Genomic DNA, 25,436 nt, shown 5'->3' on the forward strand with positions numbered 1-25,436 from the left:
TCTGGTTGGCATAGGATTCACACCGTTAAGTACAGTCCAGAATGGGGCTTGAGGAGAGTTAAAAACACCAGCCCTGTCTTAATAGATGCGCTTACTACATCGAAGTTAGCCATTAGAGTGGTAAATTATCTTTCTAGTCAATAGAGAACCAGTAATGGTTACAGATGTACCACGTAACGGCTATGCTTAAATATTTTAATTGCTAGATTGAATACCAGATATTTTGGTCCACTTAAAAACGGGGATGAGGGACTAGAAACTGATACATCTCTCATGAGTGCAAAGCACAGCACAAGGGTCTGTGCTCTGGGCTAACTTTTGTCTTCTAGATCAGGGCTCCAAGGAGCATGTGCAAGCACAATGTTCAGATCTAGAGATTAGGCTGTTGAAATGCCAAAAGTTAGCAGATCTACATACCGACATACATATTTACATAAAAAACAAAATGCTTCTTGTACTCCAAATCAACTTTTGTGATTTATTATTGAATGCTTATCACTGGAAAAAAATTCTTATTTTACTCAGAAACCTTTAATATGAACTGGTTTTGTACTAGTTTTTCCACGTGGCTCTTCAGGACATTCACATCTGCTGCGCAGACCTGGTAGTCCACCTTCTCTTGCTGCTTTGCTGTCTCTAATAAAGCCTCATGTGGTGGAGGTAACGCATTGTATGAACTCAGTAAATAAACCTGACTGGAGGAAGTATGGTTGATTTCTTTGATCTTTAAAGCCTGCATGATGGCAGGTGCAAACTTTGAGTAATGAGCTGTAGAGGAGATGATCACCGGGCAGGTTTTGTCTTGCATCTTGTCTGCAACTACTTTCGCGACAGCAGTATGTGGGTCCAAAATATAGCCTGAGGTGTTGTAGGTGGAGTGAATGGCTGCCAGGCACTCTGCCTCGGAGCACCAGTCGGCTACAAAGTACTGCTGAAGCTTCTCAACTAGGATCTTCTCTATCTGGAAGTGATGCTGCTCTTCCAGTTGGTTAAATAATCTTGTCATTAGTTGTCCATCCTTATTTGCCATCAAGTGTAAATGCCGTTCCAGGTTTGAAGATTTGAGAATATCTATGGCTGGCGAAAAGGTCTGTGCTAATTTTCTTTGCCTTAGATCATAATGTCCTGTTTTTATAAAATCAGTCAAAACATGGTTCTGATTAGAAGCACAAATGAATTTCCGAATAGGGATTCCCATCATTTTGGCATACACTGCCGCTAAAATGTTACCAAAGTTTCCTGTGGGAATACAGACATCGACAGGGCTTCCAAAAGAAATAAATCCTTGGCTAACGAGATCAAGGTATGCAGAGGCATGATAAACTACCTGGGGAAGCAGTCGGCCCCAGTTTATGGAATTAGCTGAACTTAAGACCGTTCCATATTCCACAGTAAGAAAGCCAGTAAAATCAGAGTCTTTAAAAATCGTTTTTATAGATGTCTGGCAGAAATCAAAATCTGACAGGACACCCACTGCCCATCCATTTTCTTTCTGACTGCCAATTATTTGCGCTTTTTGAAAATCGCTCACTCCGTTCTCAGGGAAAAATGTGGCCACAGCTATTCTTTTCTGGTCATTCTTATTAAGATGACTAAAGCCATGTAAGACTGCACTCCCTGTGTCCCCTGAGGTGGCTACAAGTATCATGTAATTGCAACTTGGTGGAATACAGTGTGCAAAAAAATGAGGCAGAAGCTGTAAAGACAGATCTTTAAACGATCCCGTTGGTCCGTGAAACAACTCCAGGATGAACTGGTTGCCAGACAGGTGCCTGACGGGGGCAATTTTTGAGCAGGCAAAGTTCTCCCCATAAGCAGTTTCAATCATTTCTCCCAGCCTGGCAGCAGGTATGTCTGCGGGATGTATGCATTTTTCCAAGAGTACCTGTGCTCTTTCTATGTAAGTTGCTCCTACTAGGCTTTTCCACTCCCCACAGTTTAATTTGGGAAACTCCTTCTCGGGAACAAAGAGTCCACCATCAGAGGCTAACCCCTCAATCACAGCTTCACTAAAGAATTTTGCTGGAACCTTCTGTTCACAGTCTTTAGGCCAAATGTGTCGTGTGGAAATGAACGTTTCTGAGTCCACATCTTGGTATCTTTTAACTGCATTCAGCACTTTATCAGCTACTTCCTCTGGGGAAGCCCCGCTTTCACAAAAAACACGAGTGTCATACCACTTCTTATAATACTGTCTTCTACATTTAAGTAAGTCTTTCATTGACGTTCCAGAATTCTGACCTACAATCCTATCTGTTTTCATTAATTTTAGACGACTAACTATATCCATTAGAGGAACATCCAGATACACAATTATTCCATTTTCCTTCAGATGCCACATGCTAGCGTCATGCATTGGATTGGACCCAGTAAGGGAAATCACACTTCCAGATGCAGAGAAGTTTAACACAGCTTTTCCTTCCTCTTCTAAAAATTGCTCATTACCAACATCCTGCAATTTTTCAGACACACTCATATTCCAGGTTTTTTCAAGGACATCATCGTCCACATCTATGACACAACAGTCTAGTTTCTGACCTATTATTCTGCCTACTGTTGTCTTCCCAGCACCGGGCGGTCCCATCAGGATAATATTTTTGTCTCCAACAAGAGAGGATATTGAGTGCCATGACTTCCTCAATTCCGCAAGTGCAAAGGTTCTTGAAAGAAACAGCTGTGTGTGTTTATCTGTTTTAACATGTATACTAGCAAAACATTTCTGAATGACTCGTTTCAGATGCTGACATCGGTTAAGGTGGAGCATTCTCTCTTCACTTTTCTGCCCAAGCCAACCTAGAAACCGGCTTTAGCCCTTTGCAAAACAGGAAGACAAAACAACAAAACAAAGACATCTGATTACTAATGTCAGTAGACTTCAAACCCCATTAGGATTGCATATAACCATGCCCACAGTACATAAACTGTTTATAATGTTTTCAAATTTATGGGACATTTTAAAAAGTACTGGAACCCAAATTCTCATATATTGCATTTTATCCTTTTAATAATCTTTTCAAATCTCAAGACAGAGAGTAATCAAAACAATTTGTAAGTATGAGCAACAGAAACTTTATTCAGAAAATGCCGTATCATAGATGATTTTTTTTAAAGATACTAAATCAAATTAGTTTTTCTTTTCCTGTAATGAAAAGTGTCTCATGGTTTATAACCCATGCAAATAAGGATTATTAGGAGTTGGAATGCTATTTACTTATTTACTTGCAATGTAAAAAGCAAAGCAATATTCTTTATATTTGACTTCTCTTTAGTTATATGAACATGTTGATAAGACTACTGCATTACTCATGAATTTCTTTGTCAAAGAATTCACAGCAAGAAACCAGAATAAAAGGATTTGCTTATAAAATGCCTAAGTAATTTTCCAAACGATGGGGCAAAGGTATGACATTTTCTTTCTTATGTGCCTGTTACAGGCATACTGTTAGGAATCATTCTTACATACTTTCCATATTGAAGGATTTTTTAAAAAGCTAGTGAAAGAAATAATAATATACAAATACTTTAAAAAAATTGATAATCAGTAGCAAAGTCAAAGACTATATATCTACAACCTTATCTGCATGGGACCGTCACTTTTATTTCTGTCCTATAAATGTCATCACTGGAGAGGCTTAACTCCAATTCCAGACTCCAGAGTGACAGCAAAAAACCTCAAGAATGTTTCCAATGATAAAAGGACAAAATTATTCTGGCATCCAGAGAAACTCTGTAATTCCCCATACTGGTCACATCTCTGTCTTTGGAAATATATTCACCATTAAAACACAAACGTATGCCAGACAAGTCAAATTTTTATGTAAAGTACAATTTAGTAACTGCAGCAATGTTTATTTAAATTGACTAACTTTACAGACGTGTAGTGGGGCTTTTCACATGTTCTGTGGTAGAGCCAGTATGCAACTAAGTCTTACTAAATGTTAGATGGTGTGTTTAAAGTGTTCTGAAAATTTACATTTACTACTCTAATCATCTATGCTATTCAAACTGTGTTCTCTAATAAAACACTTAGACCATTTTATGCTAACACTGAATTTAACCTATAAGCTAAATTAGAACTGTCAAGAGAAGGGATACATTTCTTTATTTGGCTTTTCAGTTTGTATGTGTTTAAGTCCCACTGACTTACAAAATGACACACAGGAACCAATCTTAGGGGGAAGAGTTTGTCAATGCTGAGGCAAAGTCAATCTTTGCAAAAAGTGGGGTCTCTAAGTGGAAAAAATTTCCAGTTAATCATAACTGCATATAATATCATAAAACTCCACACATAGTCTATTATTAAAATATCCACCTGAAAACATTTACGTACAGAAAAATAATAAACTGACCCTTTCCATGGTTCCCTAAACCTATTATTAAAAGATTACAATACTGTCTTTTTTTCCAACACGTGTATCTTATGATAGAAAAGAATTGTACTAACCAGTACTGAATTTCTGCCATCAAGCAATACACAAGACAATACAATCAAATGATAAATATAAACCTTTCCCAATGACACCTAAAATTTTAATAATTTACCTGTATGTTTAGTGATCAGAGGAAAAAAGTCAGTGAACTGAAGCTATGAAATGGGTGTCTGAATTATTCTTTTAAATTGTTTAATCCATCTGAATCACTACATGATTTGGATGTAGTAATATCTACTGTAAAAAAGTGCAGAAAGTCTGCCACACATGGGTACCTCTTGGCTATTCAAATGAGTTTATAATGAGTTCAAAGCACACAGCATAGTGGCTGGCACATAGGAATATTCACATATATTGTAATATTAATCACTGTCACTCAGTGATGGTGGACTAAAAACATAAATTCAATCAGAGTATCTAGGCACAAGGTTTTTTTTTTTTTAATGGTTTGGTTTGTTTATAAACTGAGAAAATAGTGCTACTCATCTGTGAATCAAGAACTGTTTTGACATGTACAGTGTAATCCTTTCCCTAGAGTAAACCTAGGACCAGAGGAACTGTACACTTGAACCTTATCAGTAATTTCTTTTATTAAACTGCATTCTGGCACTGTTCTTTAACACTAGCTGTTTGACGGAAACTGTATAAAATAGTCTGATTCGCTTATTCAGGTGGCCTCTGCTTATAACATCACGAAGTGCCTTCTTTTTTAGCTCCTAACGCATAATTTTCTGATGTCTATATTAGTAATAACTGTATATCACCTGAGCAGCCGGTTTGTTTTATGGACACTAAATCTTTTATCTGATCCTTTCCACCTTATGTGAGTTGAATGCTTAACATCAACTCCATTATAAGTAGAAGACTGAAAGACAAATATTATGCATGTTAACATCACCTTATCTTTTGTAACTATAATTCTTCCTTTGTTTTATATGAATCCAAAGTAGAAAACTGACAGTTCAATGCATTAATTCTGTATCAGTATTATTTCATCATAAAAATCTTCCTGAAACTAGCAGAAAGCAGTTATTAAGTGCCATAACAATGTAACAAATATTATCATTTTTAAAGAAAAATAAAGAAGCTATATACTAAATTTTGTTTTGTAACATTTAGCCACAAACTAATTTTAGGGTTTCAATACCCACTGTAAGCAAACTGGGACAAGAGAAGATGGAATAATGCCCATAGCACATAACTTTTATCTGAAAACTGAATTTTTACTTAAGAGGTAAAATAGTCAATTCTCATTACTCATGGTAGTTATGTTCCATAAAGTCACCATAAATGCGAATTAGTGAATAGCGAATCATTGCTCCCAGGGGAAATACAGGGTTAGGTTCCTGTGAGCTTCTGGTCACAACATTTTGCCAACCGATCAATACATAATATTTTATGTGTGTTTCCACTTAAAGACATCTTATTTAATATACATACATAGTCATTCTTTACCACTGAACTCAGCCAACAGCACGCTAACGCAGGCCTGAATGAAACTTATCTGACATACACATTTTCTCTGTAAGGCACACAGCAGCCTTGTTGCCTTAAGCAGATAGTGGACTAGATTAAGTCATGAAGAAAGATATTCTGAGGTTTTAAAAAAAATTCTGCATTTTTACAGCAATCAAATGTTTTCCAATAAGTAATAAGAAAAAAAAACAAATATACTAGAATATAAACTAACCAGGGGAAGGATAGAAGCTTTGCTGCTGCTGACTACTAAGTAAAAATCCTCTTAAGCCCTCCAATCGGTCAGCTGACTGAAACAGCCAGGCGGAGAGGGGCAAGGGACCACAGTTCAGCGCCACGTGGTAATCACAGGGATCTCACAATTAAAGCATTTTACAAGTTCACCACTCATCTGTGCCTCCATCTCAGAATCCAAGTTGACTAAGCCTTTCCTGTTGTTAGCCTTTTGCCATTAGACATTCTCTTAATGGTCTTGAGTATCTAATTCAAATGAATCTTTAAGCATCCTTTGCAATTCTTTGACTTAAAAAAATATTGTAAAGAAATTCTTTAGATAGGGTTTATTTTCCTCCCAATTGTCTTATTTATATTCCCACCTCTGCCCATTTTATTCATCTAAGTAGATTAAGATTATCTTTAGCAGAAAAATATAATTTGTATGTACAACCATTTATATAAAGGGTCTTGTGCAAACTACAATCCATAGGTCAAATCTGGCCCAGCTGCTTTTGTAAATTCAGTTTCATGGGAACAACACTGCTCATTCATTTGTCATTTGTTAACTATTGTCTTTGGCTACTTTTGAGCTATAATGGGGGAGCTGAGTAGTTTCAAATGAATCCATGTGGCCTGCAAAGGCCTAAAATATTTATTATCTAGCCCTTAACAGAAAAAGTTCATGACTTCCAATTGTACACCAATCCTAATTCCTCGTGGACATACTGGATATACGCATTTCCTTGAACACGATTGCCATGTTGAGGGAATTATAATAATTAGAAATATATTCTTTGTAAACATGCTTTCAAAGGCAAAAAGAATTAAAGACCAAGTATCTAAAGGAAAAAGGTTCCTTTCCAAATGATTTAATAACTTCATTAAGACTGTACACTAAACACACTATAGTGAGACTTTAAATTCTGTTTCATATTTTTAAAACCACAGAAAGTATGACATGAGTGAAATTACTGTATTCATTAACAGAGGAGAGTCAAGGCAAGCTAAGACCAGCTGGTGCTTCCTAACTGAAGAAATCATGCTTTGTCCTTCTTGGTTTTTTTAGTAACTAATTAGCATAATCAGTTCCAAAACGTTCCTTCTAATTAGAAAATGTATAAGCTTTGGCCAATGACTATCCATTTGGCTAACGGTGTTATCATTCTGAGTCCTTAGTTCAAATCTTAGCATATATAGAGAACAGAATTTTTCTCCAAATGTGCTAAGCAAAATACCCCAAAACATAAAATACTCAAATTGGAAAAGAAAAGGGCAAGATGGCATATACATATATTACGTTTTGGAAAATATAAAATCTGATGTGAAGAACAGCAGGAGCATCCCCAAGGTGCCATTCATGTGAAATAAAATGTTTGTTAAACGCCTGGGATAAAAATTAAAATCTCATCAACTGGATAAAAGAAACTAAATTTGCTGTTACCTAACGAAATTCACTAACAGCCCAAGATGATAAAGGCCCTACACATTCAGCACAGCCTTTTAAGTTAACTAAGCCACCATGCTGTTTTGATCCCTCCACGGAGCACCCTGGCAGTGAGACGACCAAAATCGGCCTTTTCTTCTCTTCGAGCATCCTTACTCCCTTTGGGCAGAGTGGCCTCGATAAGGTTGCCACAATGCCTTTTGGAGCTTCGGGATGGCAAAGGCTTCTAACTGAGCATCTTTCAGCAGTCAAAGGGGCCTAAGTAGGTTCACGGAAGAACAAATGGTTCAAACGTAATAAAACCTTCTCAGAAAGATTTTCAAAAAGGGACATCAAAAAACGGGCAAAATTCAAGGGCCCGTTTAAAAGGCTTCTTCTGGTTTCGGCTGCTTGTTTAAGAAACAAAGTCAAGACCTAAGAGCAGGGGTCCAATCACGAGGTAAACAGGCGGAGAAGGGGCGAGGCGCCGGAGGAAGGGAGGCGGGAGGCCGAGGGGAGGACGGAGCGCGACAGGTGGATGCGGAGGACGGCAGGGCGCGGGCGCGCTCGCACAGGTAGCGGCAGGGCTGAGCCCGGGACGCCTGCGGCCGCAAAGGTGAGCGAGGACAGGGCGTGGGGATCACCGCGGAGCAGCGGAAAGGGGAAGGAGCGGAGGGGAAAACGCATGCGATGGGTACAGACTGGATCTACAGTTTTCCCTTCTCCTCAAATAACTCACCAAGAAAATCACACTGAGAAGTCGCGGGAAAGGAAAGGAAATGGGAAGGAGCGTCCAGGAGCCGCCAGTGCCGCCTCGGGACGCAGCCCCGCACCCCTGGCGCTCGCCCCCTCTGGCCCTCGGCCCAGGCCCCAGGCCTCGCTGGGCTCGCCCCGCACCCACACAGCGGCCTCTGCGCCTGCGCCCGGTGCGGGCCTCCGGGGCCGCGCGCCACGCCCACAGCCGGAGCAGCCTCGCACCCGCTACCGGACTCTCGCCTGCGCGCCACCCCCACCTGAGCTCTCTCAACCGTGTAGCCTTAGCCGCTCGCCCCGCCCCCAAGCGGGCTGGCGCCTGCGCACAAGGACCTTATTCTGTGACGCCTGCGCGCCAGCTTCGCTTCCCTGCTGCCTCCCAGGAGTTTTTCTCTTCAGAAATAGAGGCAGGAAAGAGCAACATTTTTAAGGGAACGTCATCCTTCACCCCTTTACTCACAGAGGCACATATTGAACTTCTCAGGCGGAGAAGAGCTGCAGAGAGGGAAAGAGGAAACGTAGTTTGCGGTTCTGCCTTCTCCTACCCCGGTGCCTGGTAACTGTTTCCAGGGCAACCGTGCCGTCAACAACTCTAAGCAGCCCCGAGAGTAACAGAAGAAAGGGTGTTTTATTCCCAAGAGAGGACTGCGAAGAAGAGGTCAAAGGAGAAATACGTGAGAGAAACCTCAGTTCCTCGAGAAGGCAGGAGAGTAGGAAAGAAAAGGGAAGCAGTGAAGAAAAGGATGGAGATACTGGCCTAGTGAGAAAAAAGCTGAATAGTTTTAAGGAGTCATTTGGTGGCCATGGATCCACCGTGCTCTTCTGAGAGCATTTATAACCTCATACCCAGTGACTGGAAGGAGCCTCCCCAGCCTCCTAGGTATGTGGGTAAGCAAAGATTATCACTTCAAACAGGAATGGGAAATAATTGTTCCATTTGAGCATCACATGACTTTTGAAAAAAATAACATATTCTTACCTCAGTGAAGTAGCCTTGAATGACAGCTTCTTAAAGAAGAGGTTGCGAAATACAAGTATTTGGCATCTCACAATTCACAGGGCGGTCAGGTGCTGTGAGAGGGCCATTTTCTTGTGTTAGCCTCTTGTTTATATGGTATGTATTTATATTGTGTTTTATCTAATTGTACATGATGTGGTATACAACATAGCCTGACATTTCTTATTGTCGAAAAGAGAAAAATCACAATTTTATTATCTTGCATTAGGGTACTTGATACTCGGTTTCAGGAGTTCATTGTTTTATTTCTGACTACACTACTGGTGCCTTCTAAAGAGAGATTTATTTTTCCCCCAAGATTATTATCAAATATAAGTTCCTATTTGTTTCTGAGCCTTAGTTTTTTGATTGGTGAAAGAAAATAAATGGACAAATTAGTTTCTAAAGTCTTTTTTTTTAATCTAATAGTGGTAGAATTAAGAGTTGATAGAGACCCAAAAAGATGTGATTGAGTTAAAAATTTTTACATAGGTGTGAGGACCCTTAAATTCCCCAAATTTCAAGACAGTAATCACAGAGTAAACATTCCAGCTACTGTCCGGTGTAAGGACATAAATCTATGGGGAGAAAAGAAGGTAACTGATCATTAAAATCAAATTTCTTAAAACCAGTAATATAGAGAAAAATCTTAAAAACCATCCAAAGGAAACAAAAAAGAAACATTACATACAGAGGAAGAAAGGGTCAGCAAATATCTCATCAGAAACAGTGGAAGCCAGAAGTTCAAAAGTCCATAATGCACAAGAAAAGGGTATGACTTAGAAATTTGGATTTACACAGTGGAATAAAAAACTCTGAACGTGTTAAATATATGAGTGAATCTTTCTGAATTTCTTTAAAGTATACTTGACTTTTTAAAGAGAAGATAATCACAATGAATTACGGGTTTTATAATACACATAGAGCACGAGGATAAAAATGGGGGGGTAAATGCAAATGTTCTTTCATAAGTTTCTTATACCTTATGTGAAGGAATATAATAATACTTGAAGGGTAGGCTATGATGAGTTAAACATGTATATTGTAAACCTTAGAACATCCACAAAATAAAACAACAACAAAAAACAAGGCAGGATAAGATAAGGAAGAACCCACAATGGTATATGTAGGAAACAAATAGCAAGATGGTAAATTTAAACACAAACATTTTTAAAATCACATTTAATGTGAATGGTCTAAACACACCAAATAAAATAAATTGTTATAAAGGATAAAAATTCTATGTTCTCTGTAAGAAAATCACCTTAGAAAGAAAGACATAGGGAAGTAAAAAGTCAAAGAATGAAAAAGCACTGTGCTGCCATTAATCAAAGGAGTGCTGGATTGGTTATATTAATATCAGATAGTATATTTTAGAATACAGAATTTTAAAAGGTATTAAGATCATTATTTTATAATGATTAAGTGAAATTTTTTAAGAAGGTATGATAGTTCTAAATGCTATGCACCTACTATTAGAGCTTCAAAATATATGAAGCAAAACCCGATAGAACTAGAAGAAGAAATAGACAAATCCAAAATTGTAGTCAGAGATTTCAAAATCTCTTTCAATGCTTGTTAGAACACTTGAAAATACTACCAACCAGTTTGACCTAATTGTCATGTATAAAACACTCCAGTCAACAGCAGTGTTGTACACTTGCTTTTCTAGTGTATGTAGAACATTTATCAAGAAAGACCATGGTTTGTGCCATAAAACAAGTTTCAGAAAATTTTAAAGGCTTGAAATTGTACAGAAATATTTTCTCTAATCACAATAGAAGTTAGAAGTCAGAGAGTTATCTGGAACACCCCCAAATATTTGGAGACCAAGCAAAACACATCTAAACAAACTCCTAAGCCAAGGAATATATCATAAAGGAATTTTAAAAGGTATTTTGAACTGAATGAAAATGAAAGCATAGCATATCAGTATTTGTAGGCTACAGCTATAAAGCTGTACCTGGAGGGAATTTTATAGTGTGTGTGTGTATGTGTATAAAGGTTTAAAGTAAAATATCTAAACTTGCACCTTAAGAAACTAAAGAAAAAGAAAAGCAAATTAAACCCCAAATAAGGAGAAATAGTAAAGATCAGTGCAGAAATCATTGAAATGGAAAGCATGTGAACATTAGAGAAAGTCAATGAAAAGCTAGTTCTTTAAGAAGATCAATAAAATGAATAAACCCCTAGCCAGACTTATCAGCAAAAAGAGAAAAGAAAAAGTGAGAAGACAAATTACCAACATTAGGGATGAGAGAGGTGACATCACTATAGATGCTACAGATATTCAAAGGATAACAAGGAAATGCTACGATCATGTTTACCCTGGCACCTTTTTCTTAGGGGAAAGCTTCTATCTAATTTGCCTAAGCCTAATGGACAGTGTTCAGATAATACAGATAATTATGCTTTACAGCTATTTCCAAATGAATATAGACATATACAAACTAGAAATGTATATTCCTTTTTAAACTTTAAATAATTTTTACTAGAAACATATATGCTGCAACTTTTTTTTAAATTTTAGGTATGTATCAGTTTTCAAGGCAGCTGTAAAAGAGGATATGCAAAAATTTAAAACTGCAGTGAAAACTATGGGACCAGCAAAACTTGAAATACCTTCCCCAAAGGATTTCCTGAAGAAACATTCAAAGGAAAAAACTCTACCACCCAGTAGGTTTTATTATTCTTTTTAATATTAAAAGTGTTAACAGGTAATTTAACTAAAATTATTTTGTCTGTGAATATTTAATGTTCACAGTGATAGCAATTTTGCCTTGTATTAAACAGAATTTGAGAGGCCAGGAAAAAGTAGAAGTCAAGAATGTGGTAGATGCACCCAGTGTTCACAGCAGCATTATTTACAATTGCCACGATATGGAAGCAACCTAGTGTCCATCGACAGATGATTGGATAAAGAAGATGTGGTATATATATGTAATGGAATACTATTCAGCCATAAAAAGTGAAATTTTGCCATTTGCAACAATATGGATGGACTTGGAGAGTATTATGCTAAGGAAAATAAGTCAGAAAGAAAAAAGCAAATACTATATGATATCACATATATGTGGAATCTAAAAAATACTACAAACTTGTGAATATAACCAAAAAGAAGCAGACTCACAGATAAAGAGAACAAACTATGGTTACCAGTGGGGAAAGGGAAGAGGGGAGGGGCAATACAGGGGCAAGGGATTAAAAGGTACAAACTATTATATATAAAATAAGATACAAGGACATACTGTACAACACAGGGAATATATCCAATATTTTATAGTAACTATAAATGGAGTATAACCTTCAAAAATTGTGAATTACTATATTGTACACCTGTAACTTATATTGTACATCAACTATACTTCAACTTAAATATTGTTTTCAAAGTTTCTCAAAAAAAGAATGTAGTAGAAAAAGAGAATGGACAATGCTAAGTTGCCCTCCAAATAGACTTTCCTTTGGATGGTACAGGAGTCTTGAACTACGTCTTGGACTATCCAATAAAGCCCCACCTCCAGCACCACATGCATGTCTCACCATCTTTGTCCCTAGCCAAATGACTTCAATAGCAAACAGCTATTATAAGAAGAGTTCTAAACCCCAATGGGCAAGATTGTTTGGCATCTAAACCCTGTTTAGTCTTTTCTCAAAGAGATGAAAATTACAACCATTACTATCAGTTGTTGAAGCAATTACCAGGTCACTATAGGTTTGAGTATGGGCTTTAACTCTCTCAGATCTCTAAGACCGTTAGGACAATAAAAGAGTTAAATGAAATGGGGGAGCCTTGATGAATCTGATGGGGTTAAGATTTGAGTAAGGTTTTGTCGAGATAGTTGTTGCCTTCGGTTCTTAAAAATAAATTGTAACTATTTTACATTTTAGCATTTTGACAAACTATTTTGATGTCCTGTATCAAAACAGATGAGTCAGAGGCTGTGTAAAAATGGCCAGTTTGGTCTGCTGCTAATGAAGAGAATGTGGTATAGAGAAATAAATAAGATAAATTCTGGACAGTAGTTATTTTAGGAGGTGAGACGTAGTCGGGGAGGAAAGAATAGGAAACTTCAACAGTATTGGTAATCTTTTCTGTCTTAAGCTGCATGTTAGGTACATAGCTATTACATGGTTTTTATACCTTATAATAATAATTTTAGTGAAAAAAATTCACAAGTTCTTGGACTTTCAATACACCAAGTTTGATTTATTTACTTGGTGATTTTATGGTAACTTTCCTCTGAAGAAGAAATTATTAGTAATATTGAAAGTACTCAGAGAAGAGTTTTAATGTTTCTTTGAACTTTTTTCAGTGGGAAAACTGAACATTTATTGTTGAACTCTTTATAAGAAAATATTTTCATAATAGCTAATAAAAATGCATTAGTTAGCTAATATATGATTTGAGGTGTTTATTTTCTTCCCATAGATGTTTATATTGTTCTTCAGCATATTAATTGACTGCTACACTTAACTTTTTGCATTTATGATTACTGATTTTTACCTTAAATAGTTGAATATATTCTTAATACAACTCTAATATACTAGTGGTAAAATTGCTGGATGCTATAAATAGTACTGAGTAGCAATGTGTATGTATAGTTTAATATTAACAAGGGAATGTTATGTTCAGCAGAAAAAAAGTTTGATCGAAACGAGCCCAGAAAGCCTCCTGTGCCTTTGAGGACTGACCATCCAGTCATGGGAATACAGTGTGAAAAAAATTTTATAAATACAAATGCAGCCGATGTCATTATGGCAGTGGCTAAAAAGCCTAAACCAGTTTATGTTGACAGAAGAACTGGAGACAAGCATGACCTTGAAACTTCAGGACTGCTTCCGAAGTACATCAATAAAAAGGTAGTCTTGTGTTATATTAATGAGACCTGAGATTCCAGTAATTTAAATATGCTATTCATAATGATTCTCTATGTGATCATTAATAGTGCTCTCACTGACAGACTGGTGGTTACTGGTGGGCAGAGTGGGAGGGGAAGGGGCATCACAGGAGTAGGGGATTAAAAGGTACAAATTACTATGGTTAAAATAAATAAGCTATAAGGATATATTATACAGCATGGGGAATATAGCCAATAATTTATAGTAACTTTAAATGGAGTGTAATCCATAAAAATTTTGAACCACAATGTTGTATACCCTACAACTAATATACTATTGTAAACCAACTGTACCTCAATAAGAAAAATTGTGCTCTCACTGGACAATCCTATTATCTAAATTGACACTTCTTATTTCTCTGCAGCCTGTGTTTGGTCTAAATCTAGTGGGATGAGATTACAGAAAATTTGGAATGAATAACAACATGTGGTTCAGTAGAGGAAAGCTCTGATTGCTTCCCTTAACTTGCATTGTTAATATATTTAACAATTTTAACAAACATTCACTAAAAGATACTCATTTTTGGTGAGGTGGAAATGTCATAAGAAGCCCAGTCATTACTGTAAATCCAGAAGGAATGACCTTTTAGAAGAGCCTAAGATTTAGCCATCAGTTTGCAGTATCTTGGTATCAGAATGAGAGAAGAGGAAAACAACTTTAGAACCATCCATCCTATCCTACACACATCCTAGTGTAGTGTGAATAATTCACAGTACTTTTTTGACCTGAATATATTCATTTGTGTTTCGTTTAAAGTAAAGCAGACCTTGAAAGTACTGTACAATAGTCTTTTCAGGACCTTCATTTCTATCTGAAAAAGTGCTTATCAGATAGGAATATAATTTCACTTTTGAAAATTGTAGAAGCTTGGGTTTGTTTCAGTAGAGAACTTTAAAATTTAAAAAGCTTACCAGAAGAGATGGGCAGGGTACAGCTCAGTGGTAGAGCATACATCTAGCATGCACAAGGTCCTAGGTTCGATCCCCAATACCATCATTAGAATAAATAAGTAAATAAACCTAATTACTTCCCCCCCACCAAAAAAAAAATCAACTTAAAAAGAAAGCTTACAAAAAAACCTCACATAAAACTTATTTTACTTTGCATGCTTCTAGAGCACAAAATTGCTGGAAACATATATAGCAAAAGACAAGTGCAAAACCCTAAAGAATAATAATGCATGATATAACATATTTCAAAAAGGAAAGGAAGGAAAGGGGGAAGAAAGGAAGAGAAAAAAGGAATTGCAACAGTGATGTAGGAGAGGCATGTGTTGAGGTGGTCCAGTGATCTGCCATGATAAATCCAGTGCCTGTTCAGAATCAAAACAGGAACCTCAGAGCTGTTGTCAGGGAGCACTGCTTATTCCCTGAGAAACCCTCGTCACTCAGTTGGCTGAGACACCTTGGAAGTCCTTAGTAGGATCCAGCAGTCGGCAGCACATGCCAACAGAGACTTCAGGCTTCTCCGGAAACTTCATCTCTCTGTGGCCCCCGGAGGCTGGTCGTAGTCCTTGCCCCACAGAGTGTGGAAAAGCAGAAATGTCACTCTTCTGGCTCTTTAAAGCCACTCACAGTCCATCCTTTCTCCACTATTGTGTAAAACCGCTCCTCTTTTGATGGTCATGCCACCAACAGCCACACACTGTGCCCCTCCTTCTGGCGGCCTTCTGCCTAATCTCTCTGCTTTAGTACACTTTCTGCGTTGAACAGAAAATTAAGAGTCTCCATCCTGGAGACAGGAAAATATTAGGTTAGTCCACCTGGGCTTGTTCACCGAGCCATGCAATTCTTTGCTCCTAGTGTATGTACTCCAGCTGGCTAAGCCATCAGGGCTCATGAAGGACTAATTCAACTTACTTGCCACTTATTAGAGTTAAGATTTAAAACCTATTACTGGTAAGTGAGATAGTAAGTCCTTGTAAGGGCAATGCCACTTTTTAAAAAGTGGGTGAACCTCATGTTTTAGCTCCAAATAAAATATTACATGTCCATTGGTGCCACGAGGACAGTTTGTGTAAGCAAACTGAAGCCTGGATGTTTGCCTGAGTATTACAGCAGTAATAGTGAGGCAGCATTTCTGATTCTAACTCTGCCACTTACTTAACTCTGTGATCTTGAACAAGTTACTGGATTTACCACAGCACTGTAGTGAGGATTAAGTGATGTAAACTATATTAAGCAGTTGATGCAACACCTGGCACCTAATAAATGTTCAATCAAGAGTGGCTCTTATAATATATGCAATTATTAATGTTATGATTAATTCTTCAGTGATCCCGCACATGCAAATATTTCAGATCACTGCACCTTTTACCCATTTGTGAGATAGTTTTTTCTCCTAAACAGAGTATGCCAAACATAGTTTAATCTTTTGTGATGATGCAAAATCAACATTATGAACATCAGTGATTGTACTGAGCTGAAATGAGGTGTTGCCCTCACTGTTTCCTGAAACTGATTGTACTGATTACCCTTGAACTAACTTACCAGAATACTGAGCTCTTAAGAGTTTATTTGTGTAGTGCTTTGCAACTTCCCAGAACACATTTATAACTAGGATTTCTACCCCTGGCTCAGTCAGGGGTAAGTTAGGTTATGCTATGGTTAACAAGACCCAAGGAGGGCAAAGGTTACTTCCGTCCACATCGAGTAATTCAGGTCACATGACTACATCTTACTCAAAGGGGAACGGGAAAGCATTGTCCTGCCAAGTGCCTAGAAGGAGAGGAACCAGAATATTTGTAAACAGTTCTAATGCCTACCATCTCAACAGCTGCTTCCTCAGAGAGGTCTTCCTTGGCATCGTTTACCTAAAATAGCTCTCCTTTCTTCTTACTGGATTTTGCTTTGGCACATGCGCATGCGCGCACACACACACACACACACACACACACACACACACACACACACACACACACACACACACACACACACACACACACACACAAGTTAATACTTTATTTTTGCTGAGTTCCTCTCACCATAGAATGCACATTCTGTGAGGACAGAAACTTTGCCTTGCTTCTTCCTTAGTGTAGCTAGCACCAAGTACATTCTCAAATAATTTTTTGAAGGATGAACAGGGAGCAGTCCTCTTTCTCTACGTAGTGGTGTCAACACGTTCACTAGCTTGAAAGAATCACAGCTGATTGCTTCAGCATCAGTCCTTGTAAGCAGCCCAGGAGCCTAAAAATGTATTCTGCATTTCCAAAAACCGCCTTAGGGGCCCAAGTCAGTTTTTTTCTTAAAGCAGATGTGCTTAGTATCTTTCACTTTGTTTTTACAATGCATTGGAAGTATTTACCTTCTTTTTTTTAAACAAGAGCATGCAAAACAGACCTCAAGATACTCAAGATAGTTCAAGGTAAAAGCTGAAGCACCTTAAAGAAATAAAGAAAAGCCAACTCTGAAGGGTAAAGTAAGGGCCCAGTCACCAGGCAAGAACAGGCACTGGGAAGAAGAGGGAAAACAAAGGGCCACAATAGCAGTGCAGGTGGTTTTAAATGACCAGAATCCACTAGTTCCCAATAGGGAAAAAAAAAGTCACTGACTTATTTCAATGTGCAGTGTTTTGAACAAAGGCTTTACGTCTGTAATATGTCTTTTTCTCCTGATCATCAGTTGGTATGTACACATATGTAAGATTACTTTCAGGTTGTTGGGTTTTATTTTTATCTTTTCCTTTTAAGGATTATGGTGTCACGCCTGAATATATATGTAAGCGAAATAAGGAAGCGAAGAAAGCGCAGGAGGAGTATGATAACTATATCCAAGAAAACCTTAGGAAAGGAGCGATTAAAAGGGTATCTGACGAAGAAAGGGAGGCAGTTCTGCAAGTAAGTGTTCTGTAATGTACATTCACGTGTGAGTCTTTAGAACATCTCAAAAGCAAGGTCCGCCATCAATGATTATTAAGGCCAGCACTTTGATTTTGAAATCAGAACACCCTCTTTTCGTTACAGTGGCAGCTAAACACAGCAAAGCTGGCTCTTTGGGGAGAGCAAAAAGTTGTAACATAGAGATTATTGAATAATGATTTGTTTCCAACTGGGTGAGCTGCTGTTTTTTCCTGAAGTAGTATTGTAAGCAAGCTCACATTCTCCTGCAACACACATGCATTAATAAAGCAAAAGAGCATTATTTTCATTCTCATGTCCCTGCATTTAAAAAAAAATCCATAAAATAGAGGTTTTTTTCACTAGGTGGAGCTCTAGAATAATTGGAACTGTCCCTAGACCAACTTTATTTTTCTTTCCTCTAAGCCAAATGTCCAGAGTTCAAAATAACCAGGTGCTAGGTTTTATATGTTTTCTTTATTTTGAATAAGATAGACTTAAAGACACTTACATTGGAGTTTTTAATATGAGACTTAATTTGAAGCATTTCAGACATCAGGGAATGTGATCAGGGTTGCTCCATCATCATTAGAGGACTTTTATTAATCAGCTGCTTATGCTCTTCTGTAGTCATGCTCTTTCTTATTGAGGTAAAAATAGCACTTTAGTCTTTGTTTTGTTAGTTTGAAAGATTTCTACAAAGCTTTATCTAGTGACCTTTTAAAAACAAAAAAAAAAGTCTTACTGCATTAATTTCTACTGAAAAATGGATTCATATGCTGTTTTAAATTCTTAATGTTTTATCAATGTCAACACAGTCATCAGTAGACATTTATTAAATGCCTGTTCTGCAGAGTATCATGCTGAGCCACAAGAGGCATAAGATAAAATTTCTGGTATGGATAATGTTGTAATTTAATTGATGAGAGATGCTGTGTATATGCGTACATATAGAGGTAGGATTCTGTGTGAGTACAGATCATATGTTTTACCAGGTTCCAAGGCATGAACATTCACTGCAGGATGTAGGTAGGTCTTTAGCTGGGCCTTAAGCTGCAGAGTAAGAGGGTTTCCCAGACAGCAGGAGTGGCCTGAGGGCAAGAATTGTGTCTCTTTGTTGTTATCAGTCTCCCCAGTGCCTAACCCAGTGCCCAGTATAAACACAGGTGTTTCATAATGGTATGCTGGAAAGAGGAAAGGAAGACAGGCAGGCAAGAAGGCTGGCAGATGTGCAGGTGGGACAGTATGTCCCTTGCAGGAAGAGCACTGCTGTTTGGTTCCCTCTCTTCCTCTCTCCCTCCCCCTCTCTCATTTGGATTCTGCCTTTCTTAAAATAGACATGCTTTTGTGAAAGCCAGGTTTTTATATCTAAAATAATGCTGAAAAATAAAGAGAGGAAGAACTTCCCCCAGAAGGAAAAGGCTCTTCCACCCTGCACCTTCTTGGCTGAGGTGGTTAAGCAAGTCTCAGCTTCCTAACATGGTCACTTACAGAGTTCCTTTGCGTCCACGTTGATGGACAACAGCTAACCCTCCCTTGTTGGATGCCTTGTTAGCCAGGTCATGTAGCTGCCATGGTAACAGAGCCACTAGCTATGCTCCTGACAAGCCCTGAACCCTGCTCCCCTCCCTGGTTAAGAGTCGCATATAGTTATATGACAGCATGGTTACATGTCCCCGAGGAGGACACATTCTGCTCATTCTTCATGAAATAACAATCTCATTATTCTGGAAAGGATCTTTTGGTCTAATGATGCCAAACTTCTCATTTCATAGATGAGGATATAAAATGCAACTGTATTAAGTGGGCTTATTTGTTCCTTCATCCATCCATTCATCTACTGAACATCTTCTCTGTTCTGGGCATTGTACCCAGCCCGGGAGATACTACTGTGAGCAAAGCAAATGTGGTCCTTACTGTCAGTGAACTTGCAGTTTGGCTTACCTTTGCTCTGGTCGCAAAATTATCAGGTAGCTGAAGAGGGACTAAAACTCACATCAACCAACTCCCAGGCCAGTGTTTTCCCACCACGTTATACACACGTGCATAGGAGGTGACAGACGGAAGCTCTGTCTGCCGTGGATCCAGCAAGAAGTGGAAGGCAACCTGGGCTGGGATTCCGAAGAGAATTTATGGAGGAACTATTTTCAGAAGTGAAGCTGGGCTAAGGGAACCAACAAGGAACACTGAGGCACCAGGACCAGGGGCGGTGGAAATCACCACCACCCTAGGCTGAAGGGCAGGGGAACAAACAGCATTACCAGAGCCGGGTGAGAGCTGGAGCCTGGAAGAGGGGCCCTGATAGGCATTGTAGTCACAAACGGAAGAGCTGATCATGTCCAGGTCATGTCAAATGAGGGGGAAAGAAAGGCCCCAAGCTCGCTGTCTCCTCTCCCACTGGTGCCTTCCTTGGCTGAACTCAGGGAGAGGCTGGAGGGCAAAAGCGCTGGGGGAGGAGCAGCCCACAGGAATTAACACCCCATCCCACCCCACCCCAGTCACAGGGCAGGACAAGAAGGTGCAGAATGGATGGGGTGGGGTGGAGACAGAAGGAGCCTGAAACTGAAGGCACTTCTTATTTATTTTATGACTGCTTCTCCCTGTGTGGAACTTTTCCAAAATTAGCAGTATTATTTCGGTGCCAAACTAAAAGAGAGAAAAATTAAGAAATAAAAATATGGGAAAATCTCTTTGCTGCAGTGGATAAAACATTTTTTAAGATGAAATAACCAAAAAAAAAAAACCCTCTTAAAAACAGAAAAGAGGCTATTTCAATATAATATGAAATATTAATCGCATTTAGTTCCCATCCCTAGCTGTTGACTTTGATCCAAATATTACTGTACACACTGGAAGATAAAGCAAAGTATTCTTTAAAAAGAAATACTGCAAAATGTGTAGCTGCTGTGACCACAAGTAATAGGGAAATATCACCCAATGAGCTGTGAGAAACCTTTGATATTTCAAAGTATCTAAATACATAGATTTCCTTTCTGCAATAGGCACTCCTATGGAGCGCTGTGGAAACATATAGCCCATTTCATAATGAAAGGCTATGGAAAAATAGAATTCTTTTGAGGATTTCTTTTTGGAATACTTCTCATACAATATCAAGAACTGTGTTAATTCATTCCCCTCTTTTTAAAATTTGAAAGATACTTTCCCTTCTGTCTTTTCTCCTTTCCCAAATCCTAATCTCACTTAGGAAGAGTTCAACATTTGTGACCTTTTCTCTCAACCAGTTTTCCTATAAAATGTGCCCAATTTTGTCATCTTTTTTTACCTGAGCATGGAAATAAATCACTGAAGCTATCTTGTCCCCAAAAAGTTTCTACGAGACTAAATTTGTACTAGGGCTCATTATGAAGATATTATATAGGACACTTCTAATATGCTCATGAATCTAAATCTGTGGCCATGGTTTTCAAGGAACATATTTTCTTTCTTTCTCTTTTTTTTAATCAGTAGTTTTAAATTATTCCATTCCCATGCTCTGGCTAGGACTTCCAATATTATGTTAATGAAAGTGGTGAGAGTGGACATTTTTGGATGTGATCATAGAGGAAAAGCTTTCGTCTTTTCATTGTTGAGTATGATAGTAGCTGTGGGCCTGTCATATATGTTTGGTCTTTTATTATGTTGGGGTATGTTCCCTCTATATGCACTTTGTTGAGAGTTCTGATTATAAATGGAGGTTGAATTTTGTCATGCTATTTCTGCATCAATTGAGGTGATCATATGGTTTTTATCCTTTATTTTATTAATGTGGTGTATCACGTTGACTGATTTGCAGACACTTGAACCAGCCTTGCATTCCTGGAATAAATCCCTCTCGATTTTGGTGCAGATATACCTTGATTTATTGCACTTCATTTTATTGTGCTTCCAGATATTGAGGTTTTTACATATGGAAGATTTGTGGCAATCCTGCACAACCAGATGATGGTTAACATATTTTAGCAATGAATTATTTTTATTAAGGTGTTTATTTTATTAGACATAATGGTATTATTGCACATTTAATAGACTACAGTATAGGGTAAGTATAACTTATGTAGCAGTGGGAAACTAAGAATTCATGTGACTGACTTTATTAGGATATTCAGTTTATTGCAGTGATCTGGAACCAAACCTGAAATATCTCCAAAGTATGCCTGTGTATGGTCCTTTTAATGTACTGTTGAATTCAGTTTGCTAATAATTTGTTGAGGATTTTTGCATCTATGTTCCAGAGATAATTGGCTTGTGATTTTCTTTTCTTGTGGCATCCTTGTCCAGTTTTGATATAGGATAATGCTGTCCTTGTAAAATGAGTATGAAAGAATTCCATTCTTTTCTGTTTTTGTACGAGTTTAAGAAAGATTGGTAATAATTCTTTGGATGTTTGGTAGAATTCACTATCTGGTCCTGGACTTGGGAGGTTTTTGATTACTGCTTCAATCTCTTAACTCATTATTGGACTGCTTAGGTTTTCTCATTTTTCATGATTGTCTTGGTAGGTTGTATGTTTCTAGGAATTTACTCATTTCTTCTAAGTTGTCCAATGTGTTGGCATATAATTGTTCATAGTGGTCTTCATTATTCTTTGTATTTCTGTGGTATCCATTATAATATCTCCTCTTTCATTTCTGATTTTATTTGAGTCCTCTCTTTTTTTCTTGGTGAATCTAGCTAGAGCTTTATTAATTTTGTTTATCCTTTCAAAGAACCAGCTATTATTTTATTCATCTGTTCTACTGTCTTTTTAGTTTCTATTTCATTTATCTATGCTCTATTGTTTGTTATTTCCTTCTTTCTACTAACTTTTGGCTTTGTTTGTTCTTCTTTTTCTGGTCCTAGAGGTTTAAAGTTAGGTTGTTTGAGATTTTTCTTATTTCTTGAGGTAGGCATTTATCCACTGTGAACTTCCATTTTAGAACTGTTTTTGCTGCATTTCATAAATTTTGGTATGTTATATTTCCATGTTGTTATACTTCCATTTTTGTGAGATTCAAGGTATTTTTTAAATTTCTCTTTTTATTTCTTCTTTGACTCATTGCTTGTTTAGTAGCATATTGTTTAATCTTCACATATTTGTGAATCTTCTAATTTTCTTCAAATAGTTGATTTCTAGTTTCACACTATTGTTGTCAGAAAAGATATTTGATATGATTTCAGTCCTCTATAATGTATTAAGGCTTGAATTGTGACCTTATCTATGATCTGTCCTGTAGAATGTTCCATGTATACTTAAGAAGAATGTGTATTTGTTGCTTTTGAATGGAAAGTTTTGTATAAATCTATGAAGTCCATATGATTTAACCTATCACTTAAAATCAGTGTTTCCTTACTGATTTTCTGACAGTACTATTTATCCATTGATATTAAGTGGGGTATTAAAGGCCCCTGCTATTATTGTATTGCTGTCTATTTCTTCTATAAAATCTGTTAATATTTACTTTGTATATTTAGGTGCTTCTATGTTGGTACATAAATATTTACAAATGTTATATCCTCTTGTTTTATTGACTCCTTTATCATTATGTAATGCCTGTTGTCTCTTATTACAGTCTTTGTTTTAAGGTCAACTTTCTCTTATATAAGCATAGCTACTCCAGCTTTCCTTTGGTTTACATTTGTGTGGGAGCTCTTTTCCATCTGTGTGTCAGGGATCATAATTTCAAGACAATGTTTTAAATTCTACGTTCAGTTTTACTTTTAATTTTTGTGTAAATAAAATGATTTGAGGATCTAGAGTGAATAATAGAAAGCATTACTTTATAAAATTTCATTGCATGAGTTCAATTAGTTTAAGACCATTTTGTCAGTGGGGCCTCTAGTGCCATTGTGATAAGAAATGATAACTATGCAGAGATGGAAATAACCTTTATTGCTCCTAAGAGATCCTAAGTTTGAATTTGTTGGTTTCTGAGAACATAAAACATTAATTACATTATTGAATTAGCATATGTGTTAAATGTAATGACATTTCAATCATTTCTAAAATAAACTAATAGGAAGTACAGATTCCTTAACTATATGGAGGAAGAGTTCTTTCTAAGATAGCAAACACGTAAAAGGTCATCTTTTGTTAAATTGAATTTTGGCATTTTGTGCAACTTCATTTAGGCAGATATAAGAAAAGATGGCCATGTAAGTCAGAATCAAGTGTTGTGATGTGATTTCTCTATTGAAGAATGAAGATTTTTTTTGTCTAAATCTTAAAAAAAAAACTAAAAACTTTTATAAGGAATAATTTGCTGCTCATAAATTTTTGTTTTGGCGTGGGGATATCAATTCTAAGTCGTTTTTACCAAATCATTTCCTACGAGCTTAGTTTCATACTCCTCATAACTCTGTATATGCATATTTGATGGTAAAACCAAGTGCAGTAACATTAAAAACAAAGAAAATAAACACCCACAATGGGAATTGAGCACACAGTCAAGGACAGGATTTGGCCTCTGTGCAGTATGTTTTGTTATTGTGGCCAAGAATTTGATAAACACATATCATTTTTTAGTTATCTTTGTCAGTTTTCTTTACCTGTTTACATTTTTCCTCACCAGCACAGTTTTCTTTGCGATTCACTCTACTCCTGCCCTTTACTTTGGGATGTAACACCTCCTTTACCATTTACAGGGGCTGAAAAAGAAATGGGAAGAGGTGCACAAAGAATTCCAGTCCCTCTCGGTCTTCATCGACTCCATATCAAAGAAGATCCGCAAGCAGAAGCTGGAAGAAGAAATGAAGCAACTGGAACATGACATTGGTGTCTTCGAAAAGCACAAAATCATTTATGTTGCTAATAAGTAATAGTGGATTTTTTAAAAACATAGTCATTTCAACGTAGAAAAAACACAGAAAAAAATGAAACCATAAGTTTTCAAAGCGGAAAATGCTATAGGGAGTATGAAAATAGTTTTACTGAAATGGCTTAGGCAAAGTTTAAAGAATAAATGGATTATTTACTAACAGAGAAAAAAATTTTTTTACCAGTGTCCGGGTTTCCATGTCTAACCCAGTTAAAGTTTGATGTTAGGTATTCCAGCTCTATAGCATAATTAATTCATTGTTATTGTGTACTTATTTCAGATAAACATTAATTTCTAGGCCCTGAAAAAGTCAGTACTCAGAAATTCACATTTTTTTGTACACTGAATAATACAATAAACATAACATTCAAAACTAACATTTTGAATTAGAAATAGTGCTGTAAGCTTTTTTACTACTCTGAAGTGTTTTCTGCATATTGTCTTAGCTACAAATCACATATATTCTCTGGTGGCCTGTGTCATTTTCAGCTATTCACACCTATAAATATTTTCAATATCCATAATGTTATATAGGCTGAGAGGTTTACATTTGGAAGAAGAAAAATTAAGAAGCTAACATAAAGTCAAGGCGACAGCTTAGCAAATGCAT

The 25,436-nt window shown here is 37.2% G+C and overlaps 2 protein-coding genes across 4 annotated transcripts; one reads left to right on the forward strand and one right to left on the reverse strand.

The window, feature by feature from the left end:
- Positions 1 to 464: 464 nt before the first annotated feature.
- THNSL1 (threonine synthase like 1) lies at positions 465 to 8,834 on the reverse strand. 2 transcript variants are annotated; one of them, XM_072954993.1, is made up of 2 exons: positions 8,759 to 8,834; positions 465 to 2,812 (listed from the first exon to the last, which is right to left on the reverse strand). In XM_072954993.1, exon 2 carries the CDS (start codon positions 2,762 to 2,764, stop codon positions 518 to 520), a length of 2,247 nt encoding a protein of 748 aa, XP_072811094.1. In that variant the 5' UTR covers positions 2,765 to 2,812; positions 8,759 to 8,834; the 3' UTR covers positions 465 to 517. The 2 variants fall into 2 exon arrangements, with proteins under 2 accessions (XP_072811094.1, XP_006208937.2); XM_006208875.4 differs by lacking the exon at positions 8,759 to 8,834 and adding an exon at positions 8,285 to 8,561.
- A 241-nt stretch (positions 8,835 to 9,075) lies between these two features.
- On the forward strand, positions 9,076 to 25,203 carry ENKUR (enkurin, TRPC channel interacting protein). Of its 2 annotated transcripts, none has more exons than XM_015243261.3 (5): positions 9,076 to 9,178; positions 11,826 to 11,971; positions 13,929 to 14,155; positions 17,886 to 18,032; positions 24,654 to 25,203. In XM_015243261.3, exons 1-5 carry the CDS (start codon positions 9,102 to 9,104, stop codon positions 24,825 to 24,827), a joined length of 771 nt encoding a protein of 256 aa, XP_015098747.2. In that variant the 5' UTR covers positions 9,076 to 9,101; the 3' UTR covers positions 24,828 to 25,203. The 2 variants fall into 2 exon arrangements, with proteins under 2 accessions (XP_015098747.2, XP_006208936.2); XM_006208874.4 differs by having other exon boundaries at positions 13,932 to 14,155.
- The last annotated feature ends 233 nt before the right edge of the window (positions 25,204 to 25,436 follow it).

The sequence above is a fragment of the Vicugna pacos genome, chromosome 35, assembly GCF_048564905.1.
Source record: "Vicugna pacos chromosome 35, VicPac4, whole genome shotgun sequence".
Lineage (NCBI taxonomy): Eukaryota > Metazoa > Chordata > Mammalia > Artiodactyla > Camelidae > Vicugna > Vicugna pacos.

Excerpts from the sequence above, each read along its gene's own strand:
- ENKUR (XM_015243261.3), top strand. The coding sequence starts at position 9,102 with ATGGATCCACCGTGCTCTTCTGAGAGCATTTATAACCTCATACCCAGT. Across the intron at positions 11,972-13,928 it reads GGAAAAAACTCTACCACCCA|CAGAAAAAAAGTTTGATCGA; the intron begins GTAGGTTTTATT and ends TGTTATGTTCAG. Across the intron at positions 18,033-24,653 it reads AAAGGGAGGCAGTTCTGCAA|GGGCTGAAAAAGAAATGGGA; the intron begins GTAAGTGTTCTG and ends TACCATTTACAG.
- THNSL1 (XM_072954993.1), bottom strand. The coding sequence starts at position 2,764 with ATGCTCCACCTTAACCGATGTCAGCATCTGAAACGAGTCATTCAGAAA.